Source organism: Zalophus californianus, chromosome 10 (assembly GCF_009762305.2).
Source record: "Zalophus californianus isolate mZalCal1 chromosome 10, mZalCal1.pri.v2, whole genome shotgun sequence".
In the NCBI taxonomy this organism is placed as follows: domain Eukaryota; kingdom Metazoa; phylum Chordata; class Mammalia; order Carnivora; family Otariidae; genus Zalophus; species Zalophus californianus.
In genome coordinates, this window is record NC_045604.1 from 77819341 (window position 1) to 77836232 (window position 16892).

The 16892-nt window shown below is 37.0% G+C and overlaps 1 protein-coding gene across 3 annotated transcripts in view; it reads left to right on the plus strand.

Annotated features, from left to right (window-relative positions):
* The window catches only part of ATF7IP2 (activating transcription factor 7 interacting protein 2), a 59045-nt gene that overhangs the window by 23212 nt on the left and 18941 nt on the right, over positions 1-16892 (plus strand). For all 3 annotated transcript variants that reach the window (XM_027613673.2, XM_027613672.2, XM_027613674.2), the window contains one exon: positions 2180-2340. In XM_027613673.2, the coding sequence (XP_027469474.2) occupies positions 2180-2340 (161 nt within the window). The remainder of the gene's footprint in view (positions 1-2179; positions 2341-16892) is intronic.

Below are 16892 nucleotides of genomic sequence, written 5' to 3' on the forward strand. Positions count from 1 at the left end.
GGGGAGAGGGAGAACAAGACTCCTGCTGAGCCGGGAGCCCGACATGGGCTCAGTGACTTGAGCCCATGGGATCATGACTTGAGCCAAAGGCAGATGCTTAATGGACTGAGCCACCCAGGTGCCCATTTGGTTTTCTTCAGTTGAAAATAATTTATAACTTCCTTTGTGGTATTGTTCTTTGACTCATGGGTTATTTAGAAGTGTGTGTTTAATTTCCAAACATTTGAGGCCTTTCTAAGTATCTTATTTTTATTGATACCTAATTTAATTTTGTTTTGATCAGAGAACATACTGTGTAAAATTTCTGTCTTGAGAGTTATTGACACTTTATAGCCCAAGATATGCTTTTTCTTCCTTGGTGAATGTTCCACATACACCTGCATGTTGGATGTAATGTTGTATAAATGTCACTTTTGTGTTAATTTTGCCACAGTGGTTGATAGTGGTGAATAATGACCCCCAAAAGATATCCATGAATTAATCCCCAGAACCTGTGAGTATGTTACTTTATGTGTTAAAAGAAGCTCACAGATAGGGAGATTATCTTGGTGGGCTCAGTGTAATCACAAGGGTCCTTACAAAAAGGAGTCAGGAAGGTCAAAGGCAGAAAGAGATGGGACAATGGAAGCAGAGGTTGGAATGATTGCACTGAAGATGGAGGAAGGGGCTCTGAACCAAGGAATTCTGGTAGCTTCTAGAAGCTGGGAAAAAGGAAACACTCCTCTGAAGCCTCCAGAAAGAATGCAGCCCTGCCAACAACGCTGATGCTTCAGTAATCTTGTCCACAGCTTTCCCAAATGAGGGATGATGGTCCCACTGCTGTTTCAGGTGTGGGCTCCTGGGGTTCGATCCCTGGCTGGGCTTTGCCAGTACTGCTACTGCAGCTGGTTAGGCCCCCTGTTGCTCCAGTTGTCATGTGGGGACCGGGATGACACTAATGCTGCAGTGAATATGGCTGCTGATTTTGCAGGTGTGGAGTGAGGTTCAATCCCCCCTGCTCTAGGTTTGGCGAGAAGGATGGGTCCCTGACATTTGTGACACCTGTCGTGTAGGATATATGAATAAAAAGAAAACCGAGGGAACTCACTGTGGTTTCTCTCCGCAGTCTCAAGATCCTCAGGCAGTCTGCCCTTTTCTTTCCACCGTTCAGAGACATTTTACGATTATCTGTTGAATTATTTCCAGGGTTTTTCATTATGCTTAGATGAGAGTAGCAGGGATAAGTGAGCCACTTGCTCCTGGAACTGAAAGAATACCAAATATTTTTTGCTATCATTTTCCAATATTGTTTGAACCTATTTCTACATAGAGAATCTGCAAGCTTAATAACATTTCAGAAGTCTGCCTTTGTGTACAGGCATCTTAACCAACTGAGCCACCCAGGCGCCCATGTGTACAGGCATCTTTGTTCACGTTTTCCACCGAGGAAAAGCTCATGAGTTGGGCAATCAGTTTGACCCTTTTGTATTCTTTAATATACACATATTTTTTTTAAAGATTTTTATTTACTTATTTGACAGAGACATAGCGAGAGAGGGAACACAAGCAGGGGGAGTGGGAGAGGGAGAAGCAGGCTTCCCGCTCAGCAGGGAGCCCGATGCGGGGCTCGATCCCAGGCCCCTGGGATCATGACCTGAGCTGAAGGCAGACGCTTAACCATCTGAGCCACCCAGGCACCCCTACACATATTTTAAATACTGTACATTCTCAACCAAAGCATGGACTAAGTGCTTCAACTTCCAAGTTTTAAACAAAACTCAACTGGAAGAACAAGTTGGAAATTTGATTTATTTCTGGTCTTCTCTCATTATTAGGAGTACAATGAAAGTAAAAGTGTGCTTATTACAATCTAATGTTCCTGAGTTCCTAAAACATAGTCTAATAGGAATAAAATGTTGTCTTAGGTGTTTGTTTTTCCTTCCCACCCAAGCTTAGGAAGTTGATTTGTACTATCATTATTTTTATTTCTTGAAGTATTTTTTTTAATTTATTTTGGCAAAGACACTGTAAGCATTGTCATCAGCTATTGAAATACATATAATTTAACATACATTTTGCCATATGTATTCAAGAATATTTTGAGAACATTTTCCAAGTGCAATTTTACCTATCAATTTTGTGTGGAAGAATACAAGTGGTAACACTCCCTTTAACTGCTTTTTCTTCACCCAATTAACAGGTTACAAATTCAGAGACCATGAATTTGGATAAGAATCCAGAGTCAGTCAGTATTCCAGATGAAGGAAAGACTTCTGTGAGCTCTGAACCTTCTAACCCTTCAGAAAAAGCAAGTGAAAAGCTTAATTTATCACGGGATCATGATGAGGCTGTTTCAGAAAGGTAGGCATTTCTACAAAAATGCATAAAGTTACCTAACTATATGCTTGTAAACATACCGTTTCTCAGGTAAGAATGAAACAGTGTAAAGGTTCATATTCATTCTTGTCTCTTATGAAGGAATGGAATTGGTTATCCAGAGCTTTTATCATTGTTGTTTTAACAGTACTAAATAGGGGTGCCTGGCTGGGCAGTCCATAGAGCATGCAACTCCTTATCCACATTGGGGGTAGAGTGTACTTAAAAAAAAAAAAACAACACAGTACTAAATAAAATTTTGAATTGACTAGGGTATTGGGTTTTCTACTGTGGTGTGTTCCATCTTTGTTATGGTAATCAGAGTGATCACTTGATCATTCTCATGGTTTGTGTTCTACACGTGGAAAAGTCAAGGTCCTATAAAACGGTGGCTTACAAAAGTTAGAGGCTAGGAAAGTTAAGAGTAGGAAAAACATACCTAAAAGTATTCGATTCCTACAGGTTGAAAGCATTATCATGAATCATGATAACTTCAAATTACAGTAAACAGGTTAACTTGTCTAATTGTGTCAAAAAGCAGCCAAGACACCTAACCTCTGATCTAGTCTAAAAGATTCAGGGCAGGTAAGGAAGAAGTCATTTAGTTTACCAAAGAAATACGATTGGTGATTCCTGCCTGGATAAATGTTGGGGGAAGGGCATTTTAATGAATTCTTTTCTTTGGTCTGGTGATTTGCAAGTTTTGGAGCTTTATAGTATTATTTATTTATTCTTAACATTAACTCTGTAAAATGTCCTAAGGTTTTCCTTTTATATGTTATACTCCAGCTTTTAAAAAGAAAAATACATAACTAAAAATAAGGAATTAGTTGAAGAACACCACCCTTTCCCCAAATAGCTATGCATACCTAAGGAGGCCACAAAATGAAGGAGAAGCATTACCAATCTATACCATTTGCAGTAGATCCTTGGTTCTGGGGAATTTACATACAGTTTTGACTCTTCAGAAGAAACCCTAATATTGCATGATATTGAGTCCTGCATTTTAGTTTTGAACCAGGAAGCTGCTGTGAAGAAGGCATTTATTTAGTTTGTGAATGCAAGAGTCACATTTCAGTGAGTCTTTGTTGTTACCACTCTTAATGTGTGTGCTGAAACTCATAAAGTGACAAAAAAGAAAAACAAAATGCTAGTGATAAAAGTGAAAAAGTGAAGACCCCATTAAGATAGCATTTTATAGACTACTAATATGTCAAATTTATCAGTGGCTTCTATGATATGAACAATCTACCTTATGTTCTATAATGAAGGAAGAACATGCAGTTTATGAAACTTGTCCCAGGCAGCCATGCTAACAAGTGTATATAACTTGACCCTGATGGGTGGATTCAATGGTTTATTATTATTATTTTTAAAGATTTTATTTATTTATTTATTTGACAGAGAGAGAGACACAGCGAGAGAGGGAACACAATCAGGGGGAGTGGGAGAGGGAGAAGCAGGCTTCCCGCTGAGCAGGGAGCCCGAGGAGGGGCTCGAAACCAGGACCCTGGGATCATGACCTGAGCCGAAGCCAGAAGCTTAACGACTGAGCCACCCAGGTGCCCCAAGATTCAGTGGTTTAAAACACCAGTTTTAAACAAACTTCCAAAAAATAAAAAAAGAGGGAATATTTTTCAGTTTGTTTTATGAGAGTAGATACAAAAATCTTGTATAAATGTGAAATATTAAAATCAATTTTAACATTTTACAGAAATGGAAAATTATAGTCCATTTTTACCCATGGACTCTATTTAGAGGCAGATATCCTAAACAAGATACTAGTAAAGCCAAGTTCAACAATCTATAAAAGTGGAGTTTGTCTCAGGAATGCTGCTGGGTCAATAATAAAATACCAGTTAATGTAATTTGCCAGAACAAGAATCATCATGAACCACAATACAAGTAGGATTTGATAAAATAACCTGTTTATGATTAAAAACAAATTCTTTGCAAACTTGGAATAGGGAGGTAACTTCCTTAATCTGATAAAGAGTATCTACAAAACCCTAAAACAGATCTGATGGCCAAATATTGGAAGTATTTCCTTTGAGATACAAAATAGAAGGATGCCTGCTCTCACCACTTTAACATTATACTGGATCTCTTGGCTAATGAAAGAAAAAGAGGTCAATATAGAAAGGACTGAAAAAGAAGGAAGAAATATTATTACTATTCTTGGATGATTGGGGTAGGTATATAATGTAGGAAATCCAAAGTAACTTACAGATAAATTATTAGGATTAACAAGTTAACAAGATTGCCAATCTCAAACATACAAAAATTTATATTCTTGTATACCACATATAAACAATTAGGGAATTAAGATATTTTTTAAAAATATGATAACCATACAGTAGCACCAGACCTAGGAATACATTTAATAAGACATGTAATAGCTGAAGAAAATTATAAAACTTTGACAGATATTAAGGAATTCAGTGGAAAAATGAACTATGTTTATGGGTTGGACAATGCAGTATTTGTAGAATGTTTTCACTTTTGTTCAAATTAATTTATAGAATGCAATTTCAATCAGTTTTCCAGTGTGTAATTTTGTGGAATTTGACAAGCTGATTTGATTCTAAAATGTGTATGTAAATACAGTGGATTAAGAGACCAAGATATCCATCAACTAGAGAAACAAAGAGGAAGGAATTTGCCATCAGATGTCAGGACACTACAAACCGCAGAAATTTTAGAATGATGTGATATTATTCAATTTAAGTAATAGACAAATAGAGCAGCGTCACAGAGAATCCAGAAACCCATGCATATATGTATATGTGATATGTGATGGAGATTGTATGTCACATCACTTGAGAAATGTATGACTTTTAGTAAATAGTGCAGTTACTTTGCTATTCATGTTAAGGAAAATATGAAAGACATTGGATCTCTATGTCAGACTGCACACAAAAATCAATCTGTGGATTAAGGAACTCAATTATCTAAAGGAAAATTATAAAGCTTTTAGAAGGTAATATAGAACATCCTCATGAACTTAGGATAAAGAAGGATTTCTTAAGACACAGATACCTTCACAATAAAAAAAAATTGATCCGTTTTACCATATTAAAATTAAGAAACTTCTCTCAAGCTACTAATTTTAGTGAGAAGACAGGCCATCAAGTGGGAGAAGACGCAGCACATAGAACCTCTAGGGACCGACCTTTCCCTAGAGGGTATAGAAAGAGTGTATAGAAAGTACTTCAAATCAATGAGTAAAAGCCAGATAATACAAAATAAAAATGGGCAAAAAACTTGTACATCTATTTCACAAAAGAGGAATTCCAAATGACCGATAATAAACATGAAAAAGCGCTCATCTACATTAGTAATCAGGGAAATGCAAATTAAAGCCACAATGAGATACCTTTTCATATCAGGTAAAGTAAAACATTTTAAAATCTGACAATACCTGGTGTATTGGTGAGGTTTTGAAAAAAAGGGAATTGATTTTATTTAACATTTTTGTTGTTAGAAGAGTAAATTGGTATAATGCTTCAGAAAAAATTTGGCATTATCTAAAAATATTGAAGATCTTAATATCCTTTGACCTCACAGTCCCATCCTTTGATACATACCCTCTAAATGTTCAATAGGATATATGTAGAGGAATGTTTATTAGCATTTTCCATAATAGTCAAAAACTAGGACAAAAAGCCCATCTACAGTTGAAAAGAAGAATAAATTGCAGTAAATCCATACAGTGGAATTCTGTATATTAGTGGAAATGGAAGAACTGCAGTAACATGCAGCAGTACGAGTTACTCCCACAAAAATATTATGGAAAAGCAGACTCAAATAGTAGGATTCCATTCAAATAAAGGTCAAAAATAGCCAGAAAAGGGCTCTTGGGTAGCTCAGATGGTTAAGCGTCTGCCTTCGGCTCAGGTCATGATCCCAGGGTCCTGGGATCGAGTCCCGCATCAGGCTCCCTGCTCCTTGGGAGCCTGCTTCTCCCTCTGCCTCTCCCTCTCTCTCTCTCTCTCTGGCTCTCATGAATAAATAAATAAAATCTTTTAAAAAAAAAAGCCAGAAAAAAAAATTATGTAGGAAGTCAAGGGTAGATGGTAAATCTAAAGACTAAAACAAAGAAATTAGCACTACAAATGCTATTTATGGAGGAGATTTATGATATAGGATAGAGGCATATGGGTTTCTGAAGTGCTGGTCATATAAAATGTATTTACCTGAGTGGTGGCTGCATGATTAATAATTATTTATTAAACTACATGTGTTTTTAATCCAATTCAAAAATAGTTATCTATTTATTAGAAAATTTAGTTTATGTTTAATGTAATCCTACTGAAATATGTGGGTTCATAACTACAGTCTTTCTACTTGTTTTCTTTTATCCCATCTATTTTATGGGCCTTTTCCCCTATTTGGTCTGTGTGTCTCTATTTTAGCCTTCTTTTGGATCAGTCTTTTTTTTTTCTTTCCGCATTACCTTGTTCATTATATATCTTTCATTGTTTCTTTAGAAATTATCCTAAAAATCATGATTTGGATTCTTGACTCTAAGAATCCAATATGAATTACTACTTTTACCATTTTGTAGGTAACGCCTGACCTTAGAACCTTATAACTCCATTTACCACTCCCCCTCCTTCTTTTGTGTTTTCACACATTTTAATTTTACATTACAGTTGACCATTGAACAATGCAGCATTGACCCCATGCACAGTCAAAAATTCACACATAACTTTTGACTCCCCCCAAATTTAACTATTAATAGTCTACTGTTGACTGGAAGCCTTACTGATAACATAAACAGTCAATTAAACATTTTGTATATGCTGTATATTATTTACTGTATTTTATAATAACGTAACCTAGAGAAAAGAAAATAGTAAAAATTATGAGAAAATACACTAGAGTACTATACCTTATTTACTGAAGAAAATCCATGGGTAAGTGGACCTGTACAGTTCAAACCCTTGTTGGTCAAGGTCAGCTCTATTTTAAATCTCACAAGATGATATCACTGTCTTGTTACAGTCATTATTGATTTAGAGTTATCCACATACTTACCCCTCCTGTTGCTCTTCATTTCTTCCTGTATTTCCATCTTTCCACCTGGGAAAATTTTCCTTATGCCTGAAGAACTTTGTTACTTCCTTTTTTAGTTTTGCTTAAGATAAATTCTGTCGGGTTTTTTTGGTCTGGAAATAATTCCATTTTGTCTTTATTTTTAAAGGATATTTTAACATGAGTATTGTATCGTAGGTAGGTATTTCCTTTCGGAACTTTCAAGATGTCATTACATGTCTTTTGATTTCTGTAATTTCTGTTGAAAAGTTAGCTTCAGTCTTACTGTGGCTTCTTTGAAGAAAATGTATTTCTGGTTTTAAGATCTACTTCTTTTTGGTTTTCATTAGTATACTATATGATGCTAGTTGTGGGGGCTTGAGTTTAGTGTTTGTTTTTTAAGGTAGCTCACAGTTTTTCATGAATCTGGTTTTATGTCTTCCATTATCTTTGGAAAATTCTTGGCCATTATCTCTTCAGATATTCCTTCAGCACCATTCCATCGCTTCTCCCCTTCAGTATTCCAATTACATGCTTCTTGTACATACCATCCTTCAGTCTGGATATTTTCTACTCACCTATTTTCCAGTTTATGAATCCTCTCTTCAGCTGGATCAAAGTGGCTATTAAACCCATGTATCGCATTGTTAATTTCAGTTTGCTTAATTTTCAGTTCTCCCCTTTCCATTTTATTCTTTTTATTTGTTTTAGAGAGAAAGGGCGTGCACATGCATGAGCAGTGGGGGAGGGACAAAGGGAGAAGGGAAGAGGGAATCTTTTTTTTTTTTAAAGATTTTATTTATTTATTTGAGAGAGAGAGAATGAGAGATAGAGAGCACGAGAGAAGCAGACTCCCTGCTGAGCAGGGAGCCCGATGTGGGACTCGATCCCGGGACTCCAGGATCATGACCTGAGCCGAAGGCAGTCGCTTAACCAACTGAGCCACCCAGGCGCCCGGGAAGAGGGAATCTTAAGCAGGCTCCACACCCAGCGCTGAGCCTGACACTGGGTTCGATCTCACTTTTTCTTTATCTTGTTGTCCATGTGTTGAACATTTTAATCACTGTTATTTTCTGATCCATTTCTTATGGGTCACTTTGAGCTCTGTTTCTATTTGCTATTTTTTAATCTTTGTCCTGTTCCTTATTATAACTAATTTTTTGTTTGAATCTTGGACATTGTGTATTGAAAATCATAGAGATTCTAAATGATGTTATCTTCCATCAGAGTAGATTCACCCTACACTCTGGCAGGCAGCAGAGAGGGGGACATAGCCTCTGTTGATGGTTTTAAAATATAGGCACACATTCTTTGATATACTCTTCCTTTAAAAAAGTGGAGTCTAATTTTTGTCTTGGGCTATACTTAGTGACAGCAAATAGAATATGGCAAAAGTGGCAATATGTAACTAGATCATAAAAAGCATCATAGCTTCCTTTCTTTCTCTTGGATTGCTTGCTCTGAGGCGAGTTAACTACCATATTAACATGGCAACAAGCATAGTTTACTAGAGGACATCAAGCAGCCTGTGCAGAATCCCACATGGTGAGGCACCCTGCCAACAGCCATGTGAGTAAACCATTTTGGAAGCAGGACCTTCAGCCCTCGTTGAGCCTTCAGATGACTGCAGCTCCTGCCATCATCCTGAATGCAACCTCATGACAAATCCTGAGCCGAAACCCCCCAGCTATACTGCTCCATACTGCATTACCCACAGAAATTAAGATTATAAATGTTTATTTTTTAAGCCATTATGTTAAATAATATACTACAGTCTAATCAAGAATTGAGCAGAACTGAGGCTTATGTATGGTCTTTATAAGACTAGGTCTATTTTGGTTTTTACTCCATCTTATGGCATAGCCCTCTAAGACTTCTACCAGAAAGACTGGGGTGTTTCCTCTGGCTCCCTCTCTGTTGCTGGTTGTATATTCCAATTTTTCTCCCTGATACAGTCCACTATGATATCAGCCACCTTCTGCTTGGCTTCTCGGTATTCTTGAGTGGTTTTGTTGACAGATGCAGTAAGAGGGGCAAGTGTCTAAGCCTACTTGTGTATGCCCTATTTCTCTCTGGGATCTCAGTTCCTTAAGTCCTGGCTTCTACCACAGCTTTCTGATGTCTTCAAACAGATATATATGTATCAAACAAATACATATATATAAAGTTAAATTTCTTAAGATTTTTTTAAATAAGAGCTTCTGAAATTGTTCAAGTCTGGGGGTTCCATCATAGCTATTCTACATAGCAGTTTATGTACTTCCTTATACATATAATTTATTTAAAAATTTTCCAAAAAGTATTTAAGAAATAAAAGAACTTTAAAAAAGAAAGCAAAAACATGTTGTTCCCACTATTATTAAAACTCTAGAGAAAGCCAGGAGGTTTTATAATTGTTTTTTCTGTTAACCCCAGGTGTTAAAGGAATTAGTGCCACAACTAACTTTCTATGTCTGTGGTAATGGTTGGATTTAGAAGTTTAAACAATTTTCTTTTGAGAATGTGTAGGAAATGGGAAAGGCAGTAGCAGCTGAGCTGAAGATGCTCATAGAAGAGAAGGTTTATGGACCAGAACACTTTTGAATAAAAGGAACTTGCTTAAATAGGATGAAAATGCCTTTATGTGCAATCATTTCCAAAGATGAAAAGGAAGTATCAAGGTGTAAGGCACCCAGGAACAGACTATTTCACCAATGTTGATTGAATGACACATGAATTATGTCTAAAACCTAAGTCTGGCATTGAACTTCATGTGAAGAACTATTTGTAGAGATCAAAGGGGGGAAAGCAGTTACCAGCCACAATATTTTAAGAAATTTCCTACAGTGTTGCATGTGTTCCTTCCTACTCATTCTTCATTAATTTAATATTGTGAAACTTCTCCCTCTTTTATAGATAAAGAAACCAAGGCAGAGTTTCTTGCCCCTCACTCAGCTAGTAAGTGGCCCAGCCACTAAAGCCACCAGTGGATTTAGACCCAGATTTAGAGCCAGTTTGTCTCCAGAACACATGATCTTAAATTACTATATTATAACATTACCTGGAGAATTGTAATTACTAATTTTAGACACAAATTTTTCTCCAAGGTAAAATGCAAGTAGAAAACATAGGTTAGGTATATCCAGATGAACATGAAAATCATCAGTGTCTTCAATTTCCCTCCCAGATATGGTTCATTTAAAAAACAGCCATCACTGGGGCACTTGGGTGGCTCAGCTGGTTAAGCATCTGACTTGATTTTGGCTCAGTTCATGGTCTCAGGGTTGTGGGATCTAGCCCCCCCATCGGGCTCCAGGCTCAGCGGGGAATCTGCTTGAGCTTCTGTCTCTCTCCCTCTGTCCCCCTCCCCCGCTTGCTCTCTCTCTCAAATAAATAAATAAATCTTAAAAAAAAAAACAGCCATCGTTGGTAGCAATCAGTGGAACAGTTTTATAAAAGTAATGTATCATTAAATACTCACAGAATTTCAGTCTTTAGTTTGCAGATAGATTAATTTCTCGGGGTAAGTATTAATAATAAATATTAATAATGAATATTAATACACAAACAAGCCCCATATGTATACTATTTAAATAAAATTAATTGACATAATGCCCAGTGAAGACTGCACAAACAAAAAATGCATCGCTTGGCAATTTTGGCAAAGTAAACCCATTTTGTAAATATCTCCCAGATCAAATCAGTGGCATCCAGTCTGCCTCATGCCTCACCCCTAATCACTAATCCCACTCCTGCCACACCGACCTAAGTAACCACTATCTGTGGGAAACAGAATGCCACAACGACCACTGGTGCATGTTTGTTCAGACTCCGAGATCTCTGAGAAAACTCGAGATTGCAGGGTTAAAAATAACCCGAAAGGATCAGAGTGAAATGCCCTTGGGATGTGTGTGGTCTGTTCTAAAGTACCAGCAGAAGATGTTTTGCAGATGGGAAGCCAGCTGTAAAAAGCACACTGTGCATTCCCTTCTTTGTTCTCTTATCCTGTGTTAAGGTCTGAGTACAATGGTGTTTACAATTAATTGATCACAGCCAGTTACAGATTTCTTTATTCCTTCTCCACTCCCATTGCTTCACTTGACTAACCCTGTGTACGTGGAAGAATGTGCCTTATTAAGCCCCTGCTGTAAATCATTATAGATCTATATCATTGTAGAAGGTATATTAGATTATGGAAAATAAACCTCGGGACCTCGGGCTGTTCGCTTGGGGTCCCCTGTGCCTCGCTTTACTGTCGTCTCTTTTTCTCAGTTCCTTCGCTGCCCCAGGTGCACGACTCTCAGAGGTCGACAACTATCTTTTAACACCATAAGTTGTTTTTTTTGGTTTTCACGTTTATATAAATGGGGTCATACTTAGTGAACTCTTTGGTGTCTTGCCTCTTTTGCCCAACATTATGTGTTGTGAGGTCCATCTATGCTGTTGCTTAGCAGCAATAGTTTATTCATTCTTGTTGCTATATAGTGCTCATCACACGAATATACCTCAGTTTACTTATTCACAACTGTTAATGGGCGTCCGGGTTGTTTGCACATTGGGGAGATTATGAGTAGTGCTGCTTTGAACATTCCTTTTTATGTCTTTTGGTGAATGTACATACATTTCTGTTGGATATTTGCCTGTAAATGGAACTGGTAGGTCATAGAGTATATGTATTTTCAGGTTTAATAGATATTACCAAACACTTTACCGAGGAGGTCATAGCAAAGCTACATTCCCATTAGGAAGTATAATGAAGTTTTTGTTCTTCCATATCCTTGCCATCACTTGATAATACCTGCCTTTTTTGCTTTAGCTACACTGGTATGTTTATAGCATGTCTTGGTTTTAATTTGTATTTCCTACTAATGTAGTTAAGCACATTTTTATGTTAGTTAGCCATTTTGTTTTTTGTTTGTTTGTTTTTTTAAAGATTTTATTTATTTATTTAACAGAGAGAGACACAGCGAGAGAGGGAACACAAGCAGGGGGAGTGGGAGAGGGAGAAGCAGGCTTCCCGCGGAGGAGGGAGCCCAATGTGGGGCTCGATCCCAGGACCCTGGGATCATGACCTGAGCTGAAGGCAGACGCTTAACGACTGAGCCACCCAGGCGCCCCTAGTTAGCCATTTTGATACCTTTTATGAAGTTTCTCTTAAGACTTTTGCATGTTTTCCCTTTGAGTTGCCTGTCGTAAGTTTTTTTGTTAGATATGTTTACTATAAATATCTTTTTCCACTCCAAGTCTTTCCACTTTTGTAATAGTGTCTTTATATGAATTGACTTCTTAATTTCATTGTAGCCTTTTTTTCATAGTTTCTACTTTTCTGATCAGTGTTCCATCTGGTTTTAACTATATCCATCTTTCCTCAATATTCTTAAAAGTATTAATCATAATTCTTTTAGTGTCCTTGTTTTGTAACCCCAGCATCTGGATCATCTATATAGCTGTTTCTGTTGTTTTTGTCAGTTTCTGGTCATTTGGTTCTGTCTTTTGGCACGCTTGATAATTTCTGAAAAATTGGTGAGGCTCTGGAATAATATCATCTAACTGTACACAAGGTTTGTTCTCTCTGGCTGAGTAGGACCTGGTCACCTAATCTACTCAGGGAATGGTATAAATTGAGGCTTGTTAATGTGGTCAGGTCCTTCTACCTCTGGTTAGTTCACTGTGGCTTTTTAGACATAGACCTCTCTGGATTCCCAGCTGAGAGCTTGGAGTGTTCACTAGGGTCCCTCCACCTTGGTGGGACCCAAATTGTAATCTTCACCACCTCAGCCCAGTGAGAAAGCCAGAAATTCCACTCTGCTTTTTAAAGTCTTTCTGCTAGGTTTCTTAAACTCCTAAATAACACTATATTTGATGTACTATGGTAGCAAGGAGAAATACTTAAAATATTAGAAATATGGGGACACCTGGTTGGTCGCCTAGTTGGCTCAGTTGGAGGAGCATGTGACTTTTGATCTTGGAGTCATGAGTTCGAGCCCCACCTTGGGGGTAGAGGTTACTTAAATACATAAACTTTTTAAAAACAAAAAATTAGAAATATTTTAGAAATGTTAAATGAAGAATTTTGAGATTGATAAGAGATTTTGACTCTAGTGTATGAACATCTGAAAAGAATTGCTTATGGTTAAGCAATAAAATAAATATAGTTATCAATCTATGATGACTATTACTAGGAGAAAAAAATATATACAAAATAAACTTTCTAAGTTTTGTTAGAGACCAAAAACAGAAGAATGAAATATTCTTGATCAAATTTAGATCTGAACATTTGTTTTTGTTTACTGAACTTAGAAAGAATGGCTGTTAGAATCTCTTATTGATAAATTTGGGAAAAACTATTGAATTAAATCTGTTCTAAAATGTGCATGAAAACCAGTTGATTTCACAAAACTAAAAGGAATGTGTAGGAAATGTCTGCTTCTGCCCATGAAGTATTAATTGCTACAGGAATTGTTCTTTTGTTGTCAACAAGCAGAAAACCAAACTAAAAAAGAAAAAGAATTGTGTGCAGACATTGTTCAACAGGGAGCAATCTCCCTGGGAGAGGGAAACAGGTGAAATGTACCCTACCATTGTTCAAGCTTACTGCCTGGAGGCATTTTTCAGGTAAAGGGCAGAGTCAGGAGGAGCCCAAACAGCCTCTAGAGGTCTTGCTACATATACATCAGAGACTGGGGAGTCTGAGTTGGCTAGAATTTGTGAGGCAGAACAATGAAGAAAGCAAATCGTATAAAGATAGAGCTCTGATGATCTGCAGAATCTGCAGGGCTTGATCCTAAGACCCTGAGATCATGACCTGAGCCAAAGGTAGACACTTAACTGACTGAACCACCCAGGCACCCATGGTCCAGCACTCTTTGAAAGAATGAAACATCCATCATTCAACAGTGTGAATTCTACAATGTCTGACATCTAATCAAAAATTACCAGACATGCAAAGTAGCAAAAAACATAATTCATAGCAAGGAGAAGACCGAAATGCTAGAAACAGACCTAGAAACAATATGTTTGATGGACAACAACAACATAAAACAGCTATTATCAATTTAGTGTTCATGTCCCAACAATATAAAGGAAAATGTGAAAATGGCAGATGTTAAAAAAAACCCAAGTTGAACTAGAAATGAAAAAGATAATAACTGAAGTATGAAAAGTACATTGATTAGGATTAACAACAAAATAATTATTGATTTTAAAAAAGACAGTGGAATAACAATAGAAACTGTTCAAACAAAGGCATGGGAAGAAAAAAGACTTAACAAAGAAGATGAACAGAGCATCAGAGACCTTTGGAACAGTATCAAGCAGTCTAATATATATATCATTGAAGTTTCACCAGGCTGGGGGCAGGGGGAGGGAGGAAAGATGTAACATCTAAAATTTTTCCAAATTCGGTGAAAATTCAAAACCCAGAAATATTAAAAAAAAAAAAAAACAGTTGAGAAGCATAAAGGAAAACCACATCATAATCTAAAAGCAGCCAGAGAGAAAAGACTCATTACATAGAAAGGAACAAAAAAGATCAGGAGACCTCTTGCTGTGCACTATGCAAACTAAAAGACATCTCTAAAGTTTTGAAATGCAGAAGACATCTCTAAAATGTTGAAAGAAAAACTACCCATTAAAATTTCTACACTGTGTGAAAATATCTTTCAGGTATTAGGGGAAAACAGACATTTGCACACAAAAAAAAGCTGGGGGGTGGGCTGTGGAGAATACATCAGCAGTGGACCTGCACTGCAGAAAATGTTAAAGGAAATTTTATAGGCAGAAGGAAAATAAAACCAGATGGAAATTTGGATCTATGCAAAGGTGAAGAGATGAAGAGTACTGGATATTTTAAATATGTGGGTAATATAAAATATTTTTCTGTGCTTCTATATAGGGTATATATGTGTGTATATATCATACTGTTCCTCTATATTATGTGGTGTATATATATATATGTGTGTGTGTGTATAATATAAATTATACCATTTATGGTGTTTCTGTATACAGGCAACAAACAGTTGGAATTTCAAATTTCAAATCAATACTATTTACAGTATGTCAAAGAACATGATATACAAAGTGATAAGATTACCAAAATATCTGTAAGACCTAACTTCAGAACTACAAAGTAGATTTCAGATTTGTGATCTAGCACATAAGGAGTTATCACTCCATTCTAACAAGTAAAAAGCTCAATAAACTGGAAAAAAATAAACACCTCTTCTTAGATCCATTAGAAAAGTATGGTCACAGAACAAAATACTGCCCCCAAAATTGGAGCAACAAATGGGCAGAAATGGTAATCACAACATTTGGGAACTGGAGCAGAAACCCAGAAGCAGAAGCTTCCATGGGAACCAATGCCAGTTTAGGAAAACGTAAACTAATTGCTGGAGGTTCAGAATAGATAAATCAAGAGTTAAAAACTCCAGGGCGAGGCCCATAATTTTGTGTTTTACCTCCAAGAGCTCTACCAGGTCCTGACAGTGAATATTGAAGAAAAATCCCTTCATGCTTGCAGCAGCCAGTTGGCAAAAGGAACCTTTTGAAATATACCAGACCACTCTGTTCCTAACAAGGCCTGTCCTAGGGAGAAACTACTACTAGAACTTAACCTACCTGGGGGAATGAAATCCCCAACTCCTGCTCCCTCTAGCTTTCCATATGGAGGAAGTGAATACCCAACTCTAGCTGCTCCAGCCATCTGTCCCACCTAAAGGGGGTGGGTGACTAAGAAGTGCTAGTGAAGTTCACACTCCAGGGGCATAGACTTACTTAAAAGACTGAGAGCTAATCATAGGATTAGTAGAACCACTGCATTACCAAAGGCCTGTTTATCATAGGTCCTTTCATCCAGTACATCGGGTCCACCATTCAACAAAAAAATCACAAGACATACTAAATAAAAGGCAAGAAACATGATTTGAAGAGACTAAACAAGCATCAGAAGCAGAGTCAGCTATGACAGAAATGTCTAACTTACCAGACCAGGAATTTTGAAAAACTATTTGCTAAAGGCTTCAGTGAAAAAAAGTAGAAAAAATGCAGAAACAGGTGAATAAATAAGCAGAGAAATGGAAATGCTTGAGATCAAAACTAACAATGAAGAATGACTTTGATGGACTTATTGGTAGATTAGATACCTCTGAGGAAAGGATCACTGAGCTTGAGAGTCTGACAATAGGAACTTCAAAACAGAAAAGTAAAGAGAAGAAAAGACAACAACAAAAATATCCAAGAATGTGGGACAAACTACAAAGGGAATAACCTAAGCATAATGGGAACACCAGAAGGGTAAGGGAGGGGGTGTGCAGAGAAAAAGGAACAAAAACAGTGTTTGAAGCCATAATGACTAAGAATTTCCCCCAAATTAATGTTAAATACCAAGCTCAGAGAACACTAAGCAGGATAAATACCAAAAAACTACATTTAAGCATATAATATTTAAAATTCAGAAAATCAGAGATAAAATCTTGAAAGAAGCCAGAGGAAAAAACACCTTACCCATAGTGGAGCAAAGA